This window comes from Myotis yumanensis, unplaced genomic scaffold (assembly GCF_028538775.1).
Source record: "Myotis yumanensis isolate MYYU_CA2020_CCGP unplaced genomic scaffold, mMyoYum1.0.hap1 SCAF_9, whole genome shotgun sequence".
Taxonomy (NCBI): domain Eukaryota; kingdom Metazoa; phylum Chordata; class Mammalia; order Chiroptera; family Vespertilionidae; genus Myotis; species Myotis yumanensis.
In genome coordinates this window covers 51334670-51349184 of record NW_027223760.1, presented here as the reverse complement: position 1 = coordinate 51349184, position 14515 = coordinate 51334670, and the positions used below count along the sequence as shown (strand labels likewise).

General features: G+C 39.7%; 1 protein-coding gene across 2 annotated transcripts in view; it reads right to left on the bottom strand.

Moving 5' to 3' along the window:
* Window positions 1-336: 336 nt before the first annotated feature.
* Window positions 337-14515, bottom strand: part of GLCCI1 (glucocorticoid induced 1) — an 81827-nt gene continuing 67648 nt past the window's right edge. For both annotated transcript variants that reach the window (XM_070424322.1, XM_070424323.1), the window contains exons 6-8: window positions 12887-13097; window positions 4365-4485; window positions 337-3218 (exon numbers count right to left, since the gene is read on the bottom strand). In XM_070424322.1, the coding sequence (XP_070280423.1) occupies window positions 2870-3218; window positions 4365-4485; window positions 12887-13097 (681 nt within the window). In that variant the 3' untranslated portion in view covers window positions 337-2869. The remainder of the gene's footprint in view (window positions 3219-4364; window positions 4486-12886; window positions 13098-14515) is intronic.

Below are 14515 nucleotides of genomic sequence, written 5' to 3'. Positions count from 1 at the left end.
TTAAAACAATAACCTGTTCCCACCAACAGTTCTTAGGTATAAAATAATAACGTGGGAACAATGTTTTCTCTATTTCAGGTGCTCGGAGCTGGGAGCATTACAGAGACTTGGAACTTTAGACATCTAGCTTCTTACCTTGTGATGGAAAGTGTGTAAATTAAATGTCAGGAGGAAAGCAGGCTGTGGAAACCTGACCCAGTTGGAGTCCCTCAGCCCCAGAGATGCAGGTCGGGAACCAGTGAGCACTGCAGATGGCCACCACCCTGCACCCAATTCCTCTGACGGGTGAGAAGCCAGCCTCCCAGTCTTTCCAAAGATGGATGTGAACTGTTCCTCTTTTACTAATAACTTTATTTAAATAAGACACAGGAACTTCTATACTGAAAAAATACAAAACAAAAGCCACACATTTCCTTGTGTAAAGCCTTATTGATGGTAACTCCAATACTGTTCAGCGCAGTGGCTAGGATTAAACAGTACAACTATATACAAAATTTAAACCATTTCTGACAAATTTCTACAGCTGGATGTAGGATACATTTGAGCTCAACAACTTCCTGGAAATTTATATGGCAAAGCATAAGCTTTAACACATTTGGTTCAAAACGTTCATATAGGCTAAGAATAAATGTACAACACAATTAATATTCAGTTTATCATGAGAAAATAAAAGCACATATCACTATAAATATCGTACATCAGATTTCATCACCAGGAAAGCATATTCAGTCCATCTTTTGGAAATTGATATTGATACTATTGCATCTTATTTGGACAAAAGCAGAGCATAAAATCAACACATGGGTAATGCTAAACCAGGTATCAGAAGTTAATGGAGCTCATATTTATCTTACAGAACTAATAATTTTCTCCCTTTAACCATAATCTACAAAATATAGTATTTTCATCAAGGCCTGAGATTATTAGGGTTAAAGGTGTCTGCTGCTGAAGAGATTGTTTAAAAAGGTTCCCCTGTGGAAATGGCAAAAGTAAACTGAGTCCTTTCCCATGACAGTCTCCTACAACCTAACACTGACGAATTTAAAGGAGCCAGAATGCGCCTTCAGTAGAGAATATTACTGCAAACTTTGGTGGAAAGAAGAAAACTGGAATCATGACAACATAATACACAGAATACATACACACACAAACACATACACATAGATGCCATTTCTTTAAAAGAAAAATCAATGGTGTTGCTTTCATCTCTACCGTCTCTTCCTTCTCCAACCTCCTTAGAAAATAACAACCTGGGAATGACTGAAGGGAACTGCAACGTTCCAGTAGCTGTAGGCATCTTGTTCCCCTAACTCTTAAGAAAACCGTGCCCTATACTTAAGGTGCAGATGGAAACAACTCTATGTTTTATTAAACTGAAAGCAATGGAATGAAAATACAAAAACTTCCCTTTGCTTTTGGATCCTCTCTTTGTGTGACAGAAAACAATGCCTGAAAGTCGGGCTCTTCCCCTGAGCAGTCGGGAGCATCGGGGGCCCTGTTCACACTGCGCTGAGAAGTCAAGTCTGCAAGGTCAAGGCTATTTACTTGGGTTTTTGCATGACCAAAATATCAACAGAACTATTCATGATACTACCGAGAGAGGCTTAAATGATACAGCGTCAAACTACTGCTTTTGTAAGTCACCAACTAACCTCTAACTCCTGTGGCATTAATTCTGAGACCTACACATTCCCTCTCTACATGAATGTCACTCATGTACCTGAACTGCTTGAGGAAGACAATAACCCCAAACGTGTCCTTTTTAAACCTGCGAATTAAAGACTCTCCAAAAGGGAAACTAGACATTAACATGCCTTAGATAAAACAGTAGCGTTTCATGACCTTGATGGCCAACATAAACAAACAGATCTCAACCACTCCCTGTGAAACTTCACTCGTTCTGAATTTAAACCTAGACATTCTTGCCTTTAAATTCCATCACACACAATGTGGAATGTTTGTGTACAGCCTGGTACTGGACACTTTATATGCGACACTGAACAGTCATTAACTGAGCAACACCTGAACTTGTAAAAAAAAAAAAAAAAAAGCCACGTTTACACACGTTGAGACCATGAATGCAACAGCTGTTTTCCTGGTAACCACATGACAGGAGTGATGTCAGACACCCTGGGTGTGCTGGTCCTCATTTCCCCCAGGTCCAGGATGACCGTTCTCCTAGGGCTGAATGCACTTCTTATTCTAAGGAAGTGGAATGTAATGAGGAAAGGGAAATGCGTAAAACAAGGAAAGGCAAAGAGTGATGTTCCCTCTTTAGCTTTTTAGCTGTGAAATAGTTAATATCCCAATATGATATACATTCCAAGTTACCTGAGTTTAGACTTCAACTGAAGTACCTGAAGCTAGGCCATAGGGTGGGCACTGTGCAACTGTTGTGGCCATTATTTTATTTTATTTTTTGCATTGTATGTATTACTGAAGTTAGAAACAAACACCTGGATCGATTGTAAACATAATCCTGAAGTACAGTATTTTCCATAGGACAAAACACAGCAAGACATTTTCTATTTAGACAGGCAACTTTTTGATATAGAGCTTATTTATACTGAAGAATTTGGAACAAAACACAGGACACAGTACTAATCTGTCAAACATACTATGAAATGCATAGTCTCCACTTAAAATGCTCAGTGACACACATTTTGCAAGCATTGCTGCTTTCCACAAAAACTGCTGAAGAGGAGTTCCATCCCTGCCAAGATCAGTGTTAAGAGATACTTTACGATGCTGCTAAGTAGCTTGTTGTCGGTGGTGGCATTCAGAAAGTTTGTCACTCCATGCAGGTAGACATCTGAGACCTGGTTCCTAATCCGTGGACGGTCCCGTAGGGCCAGCCCCCGCGGCGGCATTAGATGACCACGTAGTTCTGCGCGGAGACGTGCTCCTCGCCCTGCAGGTCCTGCAGGAGCTGCGGGGGCTGCTGGGATGGCTGCGGGATGGAGGAGGCCTCCGTGGAGCCTGCGCTGGTGTCATCAGAGAGCGACGTGAAGGAGACCCGGGAGGAGAGCTGCTCCACAGTCAGGGTGGCCAGGCCTGGGTTCTGGGCAGAGCTGGGAGAGTTCTTGAGCATTAGCTCAGAGGCGGGTAAGAGAGGGCCCAGGAGCTTTACAGGACAGAAAGCTGATCCCGTTGGGATGAAATTAACCTTGTTTTTGTCAGGACATGAAAAGAGAGGGGCTGAGAGAGGCTGACGAGACCTAAAACCATAAAACAAAATGAGGTTTAGTTACAATCACAAAAACGTTGAGCACTTTCTGAACTAATTGGAGTCTCTAAAACAGCTAAAATGTGAATGGCAGGGGATGAGTTAAGTGTACAGAGGGGTAAACATCTTCCATAGCAAAGTCAGCTGGCAGATCCTGATGTACACAGCACTGAAGTGGTATGTGGGCAGACAAATCTTCCCAGAGCTCATTAGTTTGCTTTCACGCATTTAGGGACGTGGAAACACCTCTCACATTACAGCTGAAGACCATGCTCAGTTGGAAAGCTCTTTCTTTTAAGAAAAAGTATACTGGGAGAGGATTTCCCCACCGTTTCCTCCTTTTTCTGCATCTCTATACATACTTTCTACTAACACAGATCAGAAAAATAAAGTTTCAGGAGCTCCTCAAAGAGCGTCAGCCCAACAAAGCAGGGTCTGCAAGCCCTTCCTCTCCTCCCATGCCCAGAACCTGAGCCATCCTCCCCTACAGGCCGGGCTGTCCCTGCTACATGCAAGGGCACAGAGGCCTCCGCCGCACACCTGCACTGGGCACAGGGATGATTGTACTTTTTTGCCCAAGAGCCACACGGGTTGTTGGTTTTTTGTGTTTTTTTTTTGTTTTAGCTATTCTGCCAAGTAGTTACAGTATGAACTTTTCCTTTAATTTCTAATGTGTACATATTGAAATTTCAGAAAGAAAAAATCTGTGAACAGAAAGTCTGGTGACTATACATGGTACATGTGTCCACAGGGAAGAAGACTGGCTTCCTCTGGCTGGTGGTCACTGCCATTAGATGCACCACGCATGGTACTGATACTAACTCTGCTGCTCAACGTCTCTGTGTTAGCCACCTACATGCACACAGCCTCGGAAGGGAACATACTGAATGACTGAACATAGAGCTTTCAGCTAGTGAGGATGAGTTCCCAAGTTTCTTTTGTATCAGCTTACATACTCCCAGCATACAGCCTCCGCTTCTCCTTTAATAAGCTCTCTTTTGCCTATTCGATTCTCCTTTCATAATTCTGAAACACATTATCAGCTGGATGGAGTAGTTGATTCATCTGTAATCAACTGGTCTCAGTAAAAAGCTTTACAGCTTTGCAGATCCCAGCTGATAGAAAAGACATTACTTACGCCATTTCCTCAAAGACCTTCACTCGCTCACATCCCTCGGGGGGCTCCCGTTTGAACATGTAGCTGTTGTTTGGTTTGGGAGATGAAGCATACTTGGGTAACGGTGAGCTACTCCCACTGTCTGTAAATTTAAAGCAGTTATATTAACTAGTGATTGAAAGCTCTTTTCAATTAAATTTGATTTCCAAACAAGCAGCCGTTTGCACAATTTATCCACTATGGCCCCTTTGCTTCCGCCACAGAGCTTCCTTTATGGCACAGCTATTTCTAACACCCTTCTGTAGTACATTTCTTATACAGAAAAGCTTCAATGCAACAGTAATCTGCCACACCACGGAACATAAAAGGATGATATTTGGGTCTAGAAAACTACATTCTCAATAAAGTAGAGCTGTAGTCCTGAAAACAAATGCATTATTATGTATTGCAAAATGTAAATGAATGGCATAATATGTGTAAGTCATACAGAAGAATTACAAGAGATTGTAATACAGGGTTCTCTATGTTTTCTAACTATCCAACCAATGTAATTGGAAATTTTAGTATGTGGAATAATCTTCGCTAGCTCTTAGCAGAAACGTTACTTTTACTAAGCATCATGAGTAATATGTATGCAGGGAAAAACACAAGTTTGTAATACAATGTCTTTTCCCTTCAGCCCACCATGAAAAAGTAATTTGCTCAGGATTTTGCCTTGAAAATGCCTGTATAAAAGGACTTTCTTAGCACAATTTGTATTTTTGCTACTGGAAGCATGAGAAATCTAAAAACGTCTCTACCTAACATGTTTTCTTCATATTTTGACCAAAAAGAAAATGGTCTTATTCATGAAAAACTGTAAAATCTATATGTAATTTCTTCCTTTCCTATTTGGCAAAGGATTTTGGAAATTCAAATCCACCAAAATGTGTCATTATCTCTGTGAGATGCCAAGCTGTAAAGTCAGTAACATGCTTGTATAAATACAATAGTCCCATTTAAACAAATTCTGACTTAATGCAAACCCAATCCCCCCTGCTAAAATACTAAGCACATGATCTAGTGAAATGTATTATTTTCATACATACTCTGAAAGATGGCATTTGCACCATAATTACATTAGTCACAATTTTGATAAGTTGCTTTAGTTTAGGATACAGAACACAGTCTAACATTCAGAATTTGAGTAATAGGGATGTTTTATCATTATTAATGAAGTATAGTACATGCTTAGAAAGTAGACCCTTCAGGCACACTTATAGTGTATTTGGTGGGTGATTCAAAGAGCTTCTATGTTAGTCCTGGGAACAAAGATGTGTGCTTGCATTTGAATGTGGCTGTATCTCTGGCTGGGAAATAATTGCTTTGGAAAATAAGGCCACACTATTGGGAAACCTAGAGAAGCACATAGTTTCTCCATCACTACTGTTAGGTGTGTCCCTACAGATTATGCGGAGTTTCTTGGAAATAATCAAGTCTTAGAATTAAGTTGGGTGTCTTCACATACCACACAGATTTGCGGATTGTCTTAGATTCAACACTTATACTATATTGCTTAAATAAATCTCCTGGGGAGGGGGGGAGGATATGAATTTCTCTCAGGAAGATGCCAAGCATCATTAACCTGATTAGAGTCTGAGTTTTCTGCTCTCTATTTGAGCTAGGCTAGACCAAAAAGACTGGTCCACAGTAAAAAACAGGTGAAAATGAGGCCAGTAATACCAAGAATATAGCTGGACCTTGCTTTGCTACCCAAAAAGCAAGCCCTGCAAAGGAAATACAGAAGAAAGTCGATAGAGCATGGGATGCCTCCATGCAGATAACTGTTGGTAATAACAGAGCCCTCCTGGGGTGCACAAGTGGCCCAAGACCATGGGCCCCATGCCGTTAAAAGCCTTTCTGCCATCAGCAGGGGTGTGACCTTGTCAGTAGCAAGCAAGGATTCACCCTATTGTCATGTAAGAAAGATCATCTTGGCCACAGTTACAATCTGTGTTCTATTTCTTATTATATCACTAGGCCTACCTACAAGACTTCTCTCATACTTTATTGATGATTTCAAGGGACTTTCCCAGAACTGAAAGTTACATGTGAGTTGAATGATCTACAAAACTGATTATCTTCCTGTTAACTCTCTATAATGAATTAAATGGTTTTTCTTCTTGAAACTTTTCTAATTTCTAAAAACTGCTACATGAAAATGGTACTATAACATCTTCAGGCAGAAAGCCACATGGAACTTAAGCATATCATTATAGTCCTAAAAGCCTGTTCCTTCTCTGATACTCACTGCCTTATTAGTGGTGGTAAACATTTTCCACAACTCCCAAACTAGAGCTCTGCCTTTATCCTCATCTCACACATCTAATCAGCCACCAAATGCTGCTGCTGATCCTTCTTCCATCCCTTCTTCCAAGTCCTCTGCCCCTGCCATCCCTCCTCCACTTCTCCCTACACCTGTGGTTTCCCAACTGAGGTGCACAACACAACTTGCTGACAGGCAAGAAGAAAATATTAGAACATTTATATACTCACTTTATATCTTTGAAAATATGAAAGGAAGTTTTGCAAGCACATATTTAGTTTGGGGATTGGATTACACATAGATAATTTAGAAATATATGAATTTATATTATGGGCACAGATTAAAAATTGTTGAAAAGTGTGTGTAATAAATCAAGTTTGGAGACCACAGGACTAGGCTCCTACAACAGCATCTTGGCTAGTACTCCTGCTTCTCTCTCCAGTTCTGTAATTCCACCCAAGTTACGGTCCGAAAAGATAGAGCTAGTCATGTCCTTTAGCTTACAAAGATCTTTGCTTGGCTCTTCATTTCTCTTCCCAAGGCCTCCAAGGCCCTTTAAAAAGTAGCTGCTTCTCCACCTCTCCATGTGCACTGCTTTCTACCTACTCCCCACCATTCATCCCTGTGCTCCAGCCACGCAATTTCTTACTGTCCTCCATACACCAGGCCCTTTCACGCTGAATGCCTGTACTCCTCCTGCAAAGGCAGCAAGAAGTAGGGTCAAATAGTAGAAGATTTTTGTTGGCATCTGGACTGCATAGAACTTAAGTTACTTCATTTCTCTAAGTCTTAGACTCCCCATTCTTAATATAAAGACAACATCCCTACTCATAGGATTATGGCAATATTATAGGAGATAACACAGGTAAACCACCTGAGCACATTTAATCACCTTAACAATGCTATGAGGCAGGACCATCATTATCCCTAATTTACAGGTGAGAAAACTGAGATACAGAGAGGTTGAGTAACTTGCCCAAGGACACACGGTTAGGAAGTGGCAGAGCAGGGATTCAACAGGTGAACCTGAGTCAGAGTTCATTACTGTTAGGCTCTCAGCCAAAGTCTGATCTATCTCAATTCCACTGTCCTCATTAGAGACATGAGGTGACCAGAAGATCAAGGTCCACCCAAGTCTAGCATTCTGTTTCTAATTAAAGTCTTACAGCTCAGGTAACGGCTTTATTAGGTCTGCCTTCTGTTAGCCTCACAAAGAGATACAGTGGAAGGAACGGCCTCTGTGTGTTGATATTTATTCTGAGAGTAAAACAGAAGATAATGGGACAAAAATTCAACAGGTCCCCTTTTCCTCTAGCCTGGCTGACACCCTATTTTCTCTCTAGTCATGAACAGAGTTGAAGATGTGATGGGTTTTAGCAAAGGTACTTCCTTTCCCCTAATTTCAACAGGAAACAAAGCTTCATGTCTTCTTCCCCACCAAAGGCCTATCACTAGGTTCACATAATCTTAGTTTTTTTGTTTGTGGGGAGGTGGGGAGAGAGAGGATCACACTCTTCCTGAACATTCAAAAGCCAAACACATACAATTTAACAACTTAACAAAAAAGACACTAATAATTTCAACACAGCTATAAAAATATATCCTTAAAAATGGACATGCCACGAAGAAAGCTCTTAAAGGATTACTCAGAAAGTCTCCACTAAGCACCACTCTGCTAGACACTACTCCATTTGCTAAGGATAAAGCAACAAGCAAAATAAAGTTACCTGCTCCTGCTAGAGCTCACATTCTGCTAAATGTGTAACAGGAGATTAGGTGAGAGAGATATGCAGGCATGCTACATTCTGGGCTGCTTCTATTATGAACTCTGGGTTGTAATTGCTAGAACTGAGCTGTATATTTATTAGTTTTGAATTATGAATAGTAACTTATCCAGAGAACTAGCACAGCATCTGCCATTGCTTTCCGAAAGTAGAGAAAAAGACATTTATTTACCGGATATTCCTATAAGCTGTCAGAATAGGAATATACATAATTTTAGATGTTATCTTGAAAAATAGAAATAGGAAAGATGACATCAGACATAATTCTAAAACAAATTAGTTTTTTAAAACAGCAGCTAAAATTTATTATTTATTTAAATTAAATTAAATGTATTGGGTGACATTGTTTAATATACATTATTAAGTGTATAATTCTATAATACATCATCAGTGTACTGCGCTGTGTGTCACCCTCCAGAGTGTATCTCCTTCCGTCACCACTGACCCCCCTTTACCCTCTTCATCCCCCTCCACCTCCCTTCCGCCCTGGTAACCACCGTACTATTGCTGGTGTCTAAGAGTTAGTTTGCTTTGTTTGTTCTGTTACTTTAGAAGAGATCTGCTTTACCCTGTGAGATAACTCCTTTGTTGGAACTGAATCTCTACACTCCTTGTAACTTCACCACCAAGAGGTTCTTCTAGGAGAGTAAGCATCCTGGAACCACATGGGAAGAATCCTTTCATAGAGAAACCAATTCACGCTCAAAAGCAGTGATTGGCAAGATGTAGTGGCTAAAAGAAGTATATTAACATATCTATTTTCACAATATAAACCACAAAAAGTGCTCCAAAAATCTTGGCCGATTAGGCTATCTAGAAGATAGAGGGTTAAAGTATGGTAAGGGTAAAGGTCAAAAAAGATTAAGAAATAAAGTCCTAGAGATCAATCAAATAGAGTTAAAATGTATGTAGAAAGGAATTAGAAGATGTTAAAAATTCAAAGTTTGCCTAGTGTCAAACCCAAGACCCTGAAAAGACAAGAGAATACTATTTTTTTCTCTCCTGTGAATAAGGGCTGTTCAGTTCTAACACCCAAAAAGTTTAACAATATTAATATTTATGAGTTAAATCACAGTATGAGTTAAATAGGCTTTTATGCATTGGTCTTAGGAAACTCCATCCACATAACATATGTTGTTCCTGCGGGAAAATATAGTTTATGTTCCAAATAACCAATTTATGGGCTCTTGGAATACAGCTCTCCATAGTTGGATTGAGTAGAACTTTTGAGTCGACTTAGATTACAATAATCAATGTTTCCACTATATCTTGCAAAACTGCAGAATGTTATAACAACTGCTTACGTGAATTGTGCCAAAGACCAACTATAAGTGGCAGACTGAAGTCTAGATTTTGTGGCTTGCCCAGCACTGGTTTGGCTACCATCAAGGAACACTGACAGAGCTGCTAAGGGAACTAATATTTTTATGCTGTCATCCGTATTATATAAATGACTATTCTCCTCCCTTGCATCTGGGGCATGATAATGTGGAAGAATTTAGCCGACTCTCAGGATATACTCTGAGACTGTCAAGATGAGAGCTCTTATTCTGGATCCCTGAATTCTACACACACACACACAAGCCAAAACATGAAAGCAATCTCTCCAGCCTGGACCTTTCTCCATAGTCAGAGTGTTTCTGTCCTGGTGCTACAACTGCAATAGCCCAAGAAAAAACCAGCAGGCTAACCAACTAATAATACTTTAGAGGTCTCAGATTACACAGGACTCATGGAGAAGAGATGCTAGACAGAGGCAGAAGTAAGTGTTGAATAGAGGAGCGCCGGAAGAAGCACCAGCTCACCTCTCATTAGAACGCATATTCCAGTGGTGTCCCTCCCCTCCTGTGAACGCTACCAGGGCCCCAGGATGTCTGAACTGGCTAGTCTACCAAAGAACTGAACAACATGGGAGTGCTCCATATCAATCCCAGTTGACTACAACATTATAGAATCAATTCTGTTTTCATAGTTAATGATGTAAACATGTTAGAAACCTATTAAATTTCACTTTTTTCTTTACTGGAAATATACGGAAACAAAAGAACAATTTATGTTTTATTGCAAAAAAATGCCAAGTATAAGATAAAATAAGTACCTTTAAAAAAATCCCCAGAATTTAGACTGTACATAGAGATCTGACGCCCCCCCACCCCCCCAAAAAAGGTATCATTTTGATTCATTCACACCAGATGTTTATTGTTGTATTGGCTATTGTCATTTTTTTAATTTGACAATCGAAAAGAGGTCAGTGTCCCTGACTAAATGTTTTAAAAATTCTTGTAGCAAACTGGTTGAAAATTGCTGTTGTAGAGAAAAAGTTTGCACTGGGGAGATAATAATAATGATTATTATTTTTATAGCAGCAGCTACCATTTATGGAATCCTTGAGAATTAATGCAAGTTTTATGCCCCAAACTTTAAGGACTCAAGTCCATTCCTGTGTGTCAAAGCACTCTGGTGTTAAGAGTGCTCCCTGCAGAAGACCTTGCAGTGCAGGAAAGTGGCATGAATATACCTTCTCATAAGAACACAGATTGTAAGTCTTCAGGAAAAAAAGACATTAAAGAACATATACGGTTTTAAACTTCGAATCGAACTGCAGAGCCCCAGATTTATCTGTCTCATGGAATACAGACACTTATAGAGTCCTGAAGGCAACCTTACAACCAGTGAACCAAGATGGAACTCATCTGTCAACTTGTTAAAATATGTCCTTTGTGGGTCAGTATCTCTCAGTTACCCAGAGTATTAAACTTAAAAAGAAGAAAACAAAACTCCAAAATTAATTGTCTAGTCATACTGTCACTATTATGTTTACTTTTCATTTTAAACCAACTATAAGTCCTAATAAGCAGCAAAAGTGGTCAATCTGAAACATACTTATCTTTTCTATGGGTTTAACAAAGAATATGGGCTTTGGCATCAATCAGGCAGACCTGTTTTGCCATTTACCACCTGTGTAGCTTAAAACAAGTTTAAAGTTATTTCACATTTCCATTTACCATCAAAACAAATGCTCCTACTAGAAGCAAAGTGTTTTCTTGATTGTTCTACTGAAAATGTTACAAGGGAGTGATTAAAGACATTTGCTCTGGTAGGATGCCTCAGTGAGATGACAGTTTCCTGGTCTAACATCCTACCAAGTGAAGACTTCCCACTTGAAGCAAAGATGCCTTAGGTGCTATCCTGATCAATACAACCTTAATGGGGTAAGGGAGCTCACAAGGCTTTCGGGAAGGAAAGGGCAAAAAGAAAGGAGAGAATCGCTGAGATCTACCCACGGAAATAAGAGCAGAGGACAAAGTCCAAAGTAGGTTCCATTTAAATCTCAGCAAACAGTCAGGCATAATGATGAATGAAAGAAGCCAGACACAAAATGCCATTTCATTTCTAGGAAATACAGTAACACAGACAAACTCGATTATGGTGATGGAAGTCAGAATGGTGGTGACTTCCAGGTAGAGGGGAAGGATACCGCTGGGAAGGGGGCTGAGAGGCTCCGGGGTACTAAACATTCTAAATCTTGATTTGCATCCACTTACAAAAATTCATTGCACTCAGCACTTAAGATCTGGGCACTTTACATGTAAAAATACCTCAAAATGAAACCAATTAAACTATTAAAGGGAGGGGGGGGGGGTCAAGTCAGGACAAGGACCATAAAAATCCTCTAAGACGCTCTAAACTTTAATTTTTCTATGTTTTTTAATTTTTATTGCTTAGGACTTATTTTTCTACGGTGAGAAGCAATAAATGTGTTTAAAATAATTTCAGTGTTTCTTTGAAAGTAGCTAGGAAGGTGGAAGCTGGGCAGTCTTTGTTGCCTTCTGCGTCTAGGTCTGAGAGGGCCAGAAACTGAAACAAGAGACTGAGCACAAGAACATGGGAAATGATTTGGGCCTAACAAGCAACAACAAAAATCCCAGAAGTTCTGCGCTCTTATTAGTGCTATCAATAATGCATGTATACAACATAATATAATCTCTGATGTCCTATAGATAATGTATTAAACTTTATCTACTTGGTTAAAAAATATACTCATTCTTCCAACAGTATTTTTAGAAATTATTTCTTCCCAAAGCAATCTGATTATGCAGTCTAACTAGAGGCACAAGAAATAAAGACTCTACCATAACCATCATTAACTCTGGGCAATACCAAAGAAAAACCTGTGTCATTTGACATGAAGCTGTACACAGTCCATTTTACAGCTTTCATTGGCTCTCAGAATCATGTGCTGTGCTTCTCTGACACATTTATGGAAGATGTTTGTAAGAGTCACAAAGAAGGGAATATGTAAAACCAATGAACGAACAACCCTAGGTTAATCAATCCTTTACAATCCCACCACTCAACAAAAGAAAAAAAATGATGCAATGGTCTAAGGCAAAGAAAGTGTGAGCAAGGCCCTGTAACAAACCCTCTATTGAGGTGGGTGGTGTCATTCTTACCTTTATCACGATCATAGAGTAAATCTTCCGTTGAGCAAGGGCTACCGTCCTGGGATTCTGGGGGACAGAAGGGGGAGACACAGGGCGAGTGGCTGCTGCAGCTGCTGCTGCGCTCCTGGACAGAGGGGGTCTGAGTGTCGATGCTGCGTGTGCTGCTGCTCCGGTAGTGAGCAGGGAGCGGAGCTCTTCGGCCATCTGGAATATCCAAAGGCTGTAGGAGGAATAACCGTTACACATGTGAATGACAATGCATACTCTCGCTTCACACAGAAAACACATGGCGTTTCCTCTGATGTCATATTCCACTATCAGCATCAGTGACTCTTATGAGAATAAAGGCACCAATCTTGTGTCTTAAATTCTGTATGTTACCTTTATTGAACAAAAAATTTCTTTCATATCCCGAAGTTTTTAGGGTTCAAAGTACTACAGGTAAATTGTATTTAAAATGACGCAGCTCTCTGCCGAAACTGGTTTGGCTCAGTGGATAGAGCATCGGCCTGCGGACTGAAAGGTCCCAGGTTCGATTCCGGTCAAGGGCATGTACCTGGGTTGTGGGCACATCTCAGTAGGAGATGTGCAGGAGGCAGCTGATCGATGTTTCTCTCTCATCGATGTTTCTAACTCTCTATCTCTCTCCCTTCCTCTCTGTAAAAAATCAATAAAATATATTTAAAAAATAAAATAAAATAAAATGACGCAGCTCTCTATATGTATTGTAGGTCAGCATTTTCACAATATCCCCCAAGAGCAGAGGCTTCTTTTAACACTGAATCCCGAATGCCAAGTACTGGGTCTGGCACACAGCGGGCATTCAGTAAATATATACTGAATGAATTCATTGAACTGTTCAAGAAATCACTTTTACTTGCCAATAAGAACTAAAATCTAATATTCACAAGTATACATTTTTCTGTTTGTTCTTTCTTATTTTAATTTTGAAGGCCAGGAACAAACAATGTTTTCTATTTCCTTTGCAAATTACCCAAATTTTCTAATAATGAATGTGATATATTTCCAAATAATACTTCTAATAAGGGCCTTTTATTTAGAAAATAAAGAATTTTACAAAGAACTTTTACAATTCAATAACTGAAAAATAACCTAATTTTAAAATGGGGCAAAGTATAGACAATTTTCCAAAGATACACAAATGGTCAATAATACATGAAAAGAAGTTTAACATCATTAGCCATCAGGAAATACCTCTCAGTCCCAATGACGAGATACCATTTCACATCCACTAGGATGGCTAAAATAAAACGGATAATTTCAAGTGTTGGTGAAGATGCAGAAATTAGAACCTTCATACACTGCTGGTGGGAATGTAAAATGGTGCACTGCAGCCACTTTGGAAAACAGTCTGGCAGTTCCTCAAAAGGTTAAACAAAAAGTTACCATGGTACCATACCAACAATACTACCCTAGGTATAAACCTGAGAGAGATGAAAACATTATGCTCACATGAAAACTGGTATATCAATTTCATAGCAGCATTACTCATAATAGCCAAAAAGTAGAAATAATACCAATGTTCACCAATTGATGACGGGATAAATAAGATCCAGACACAACTGACTATTATTTGGCAATAAAAAGGGATGAAGCACTTATACATGTTAAAACAGA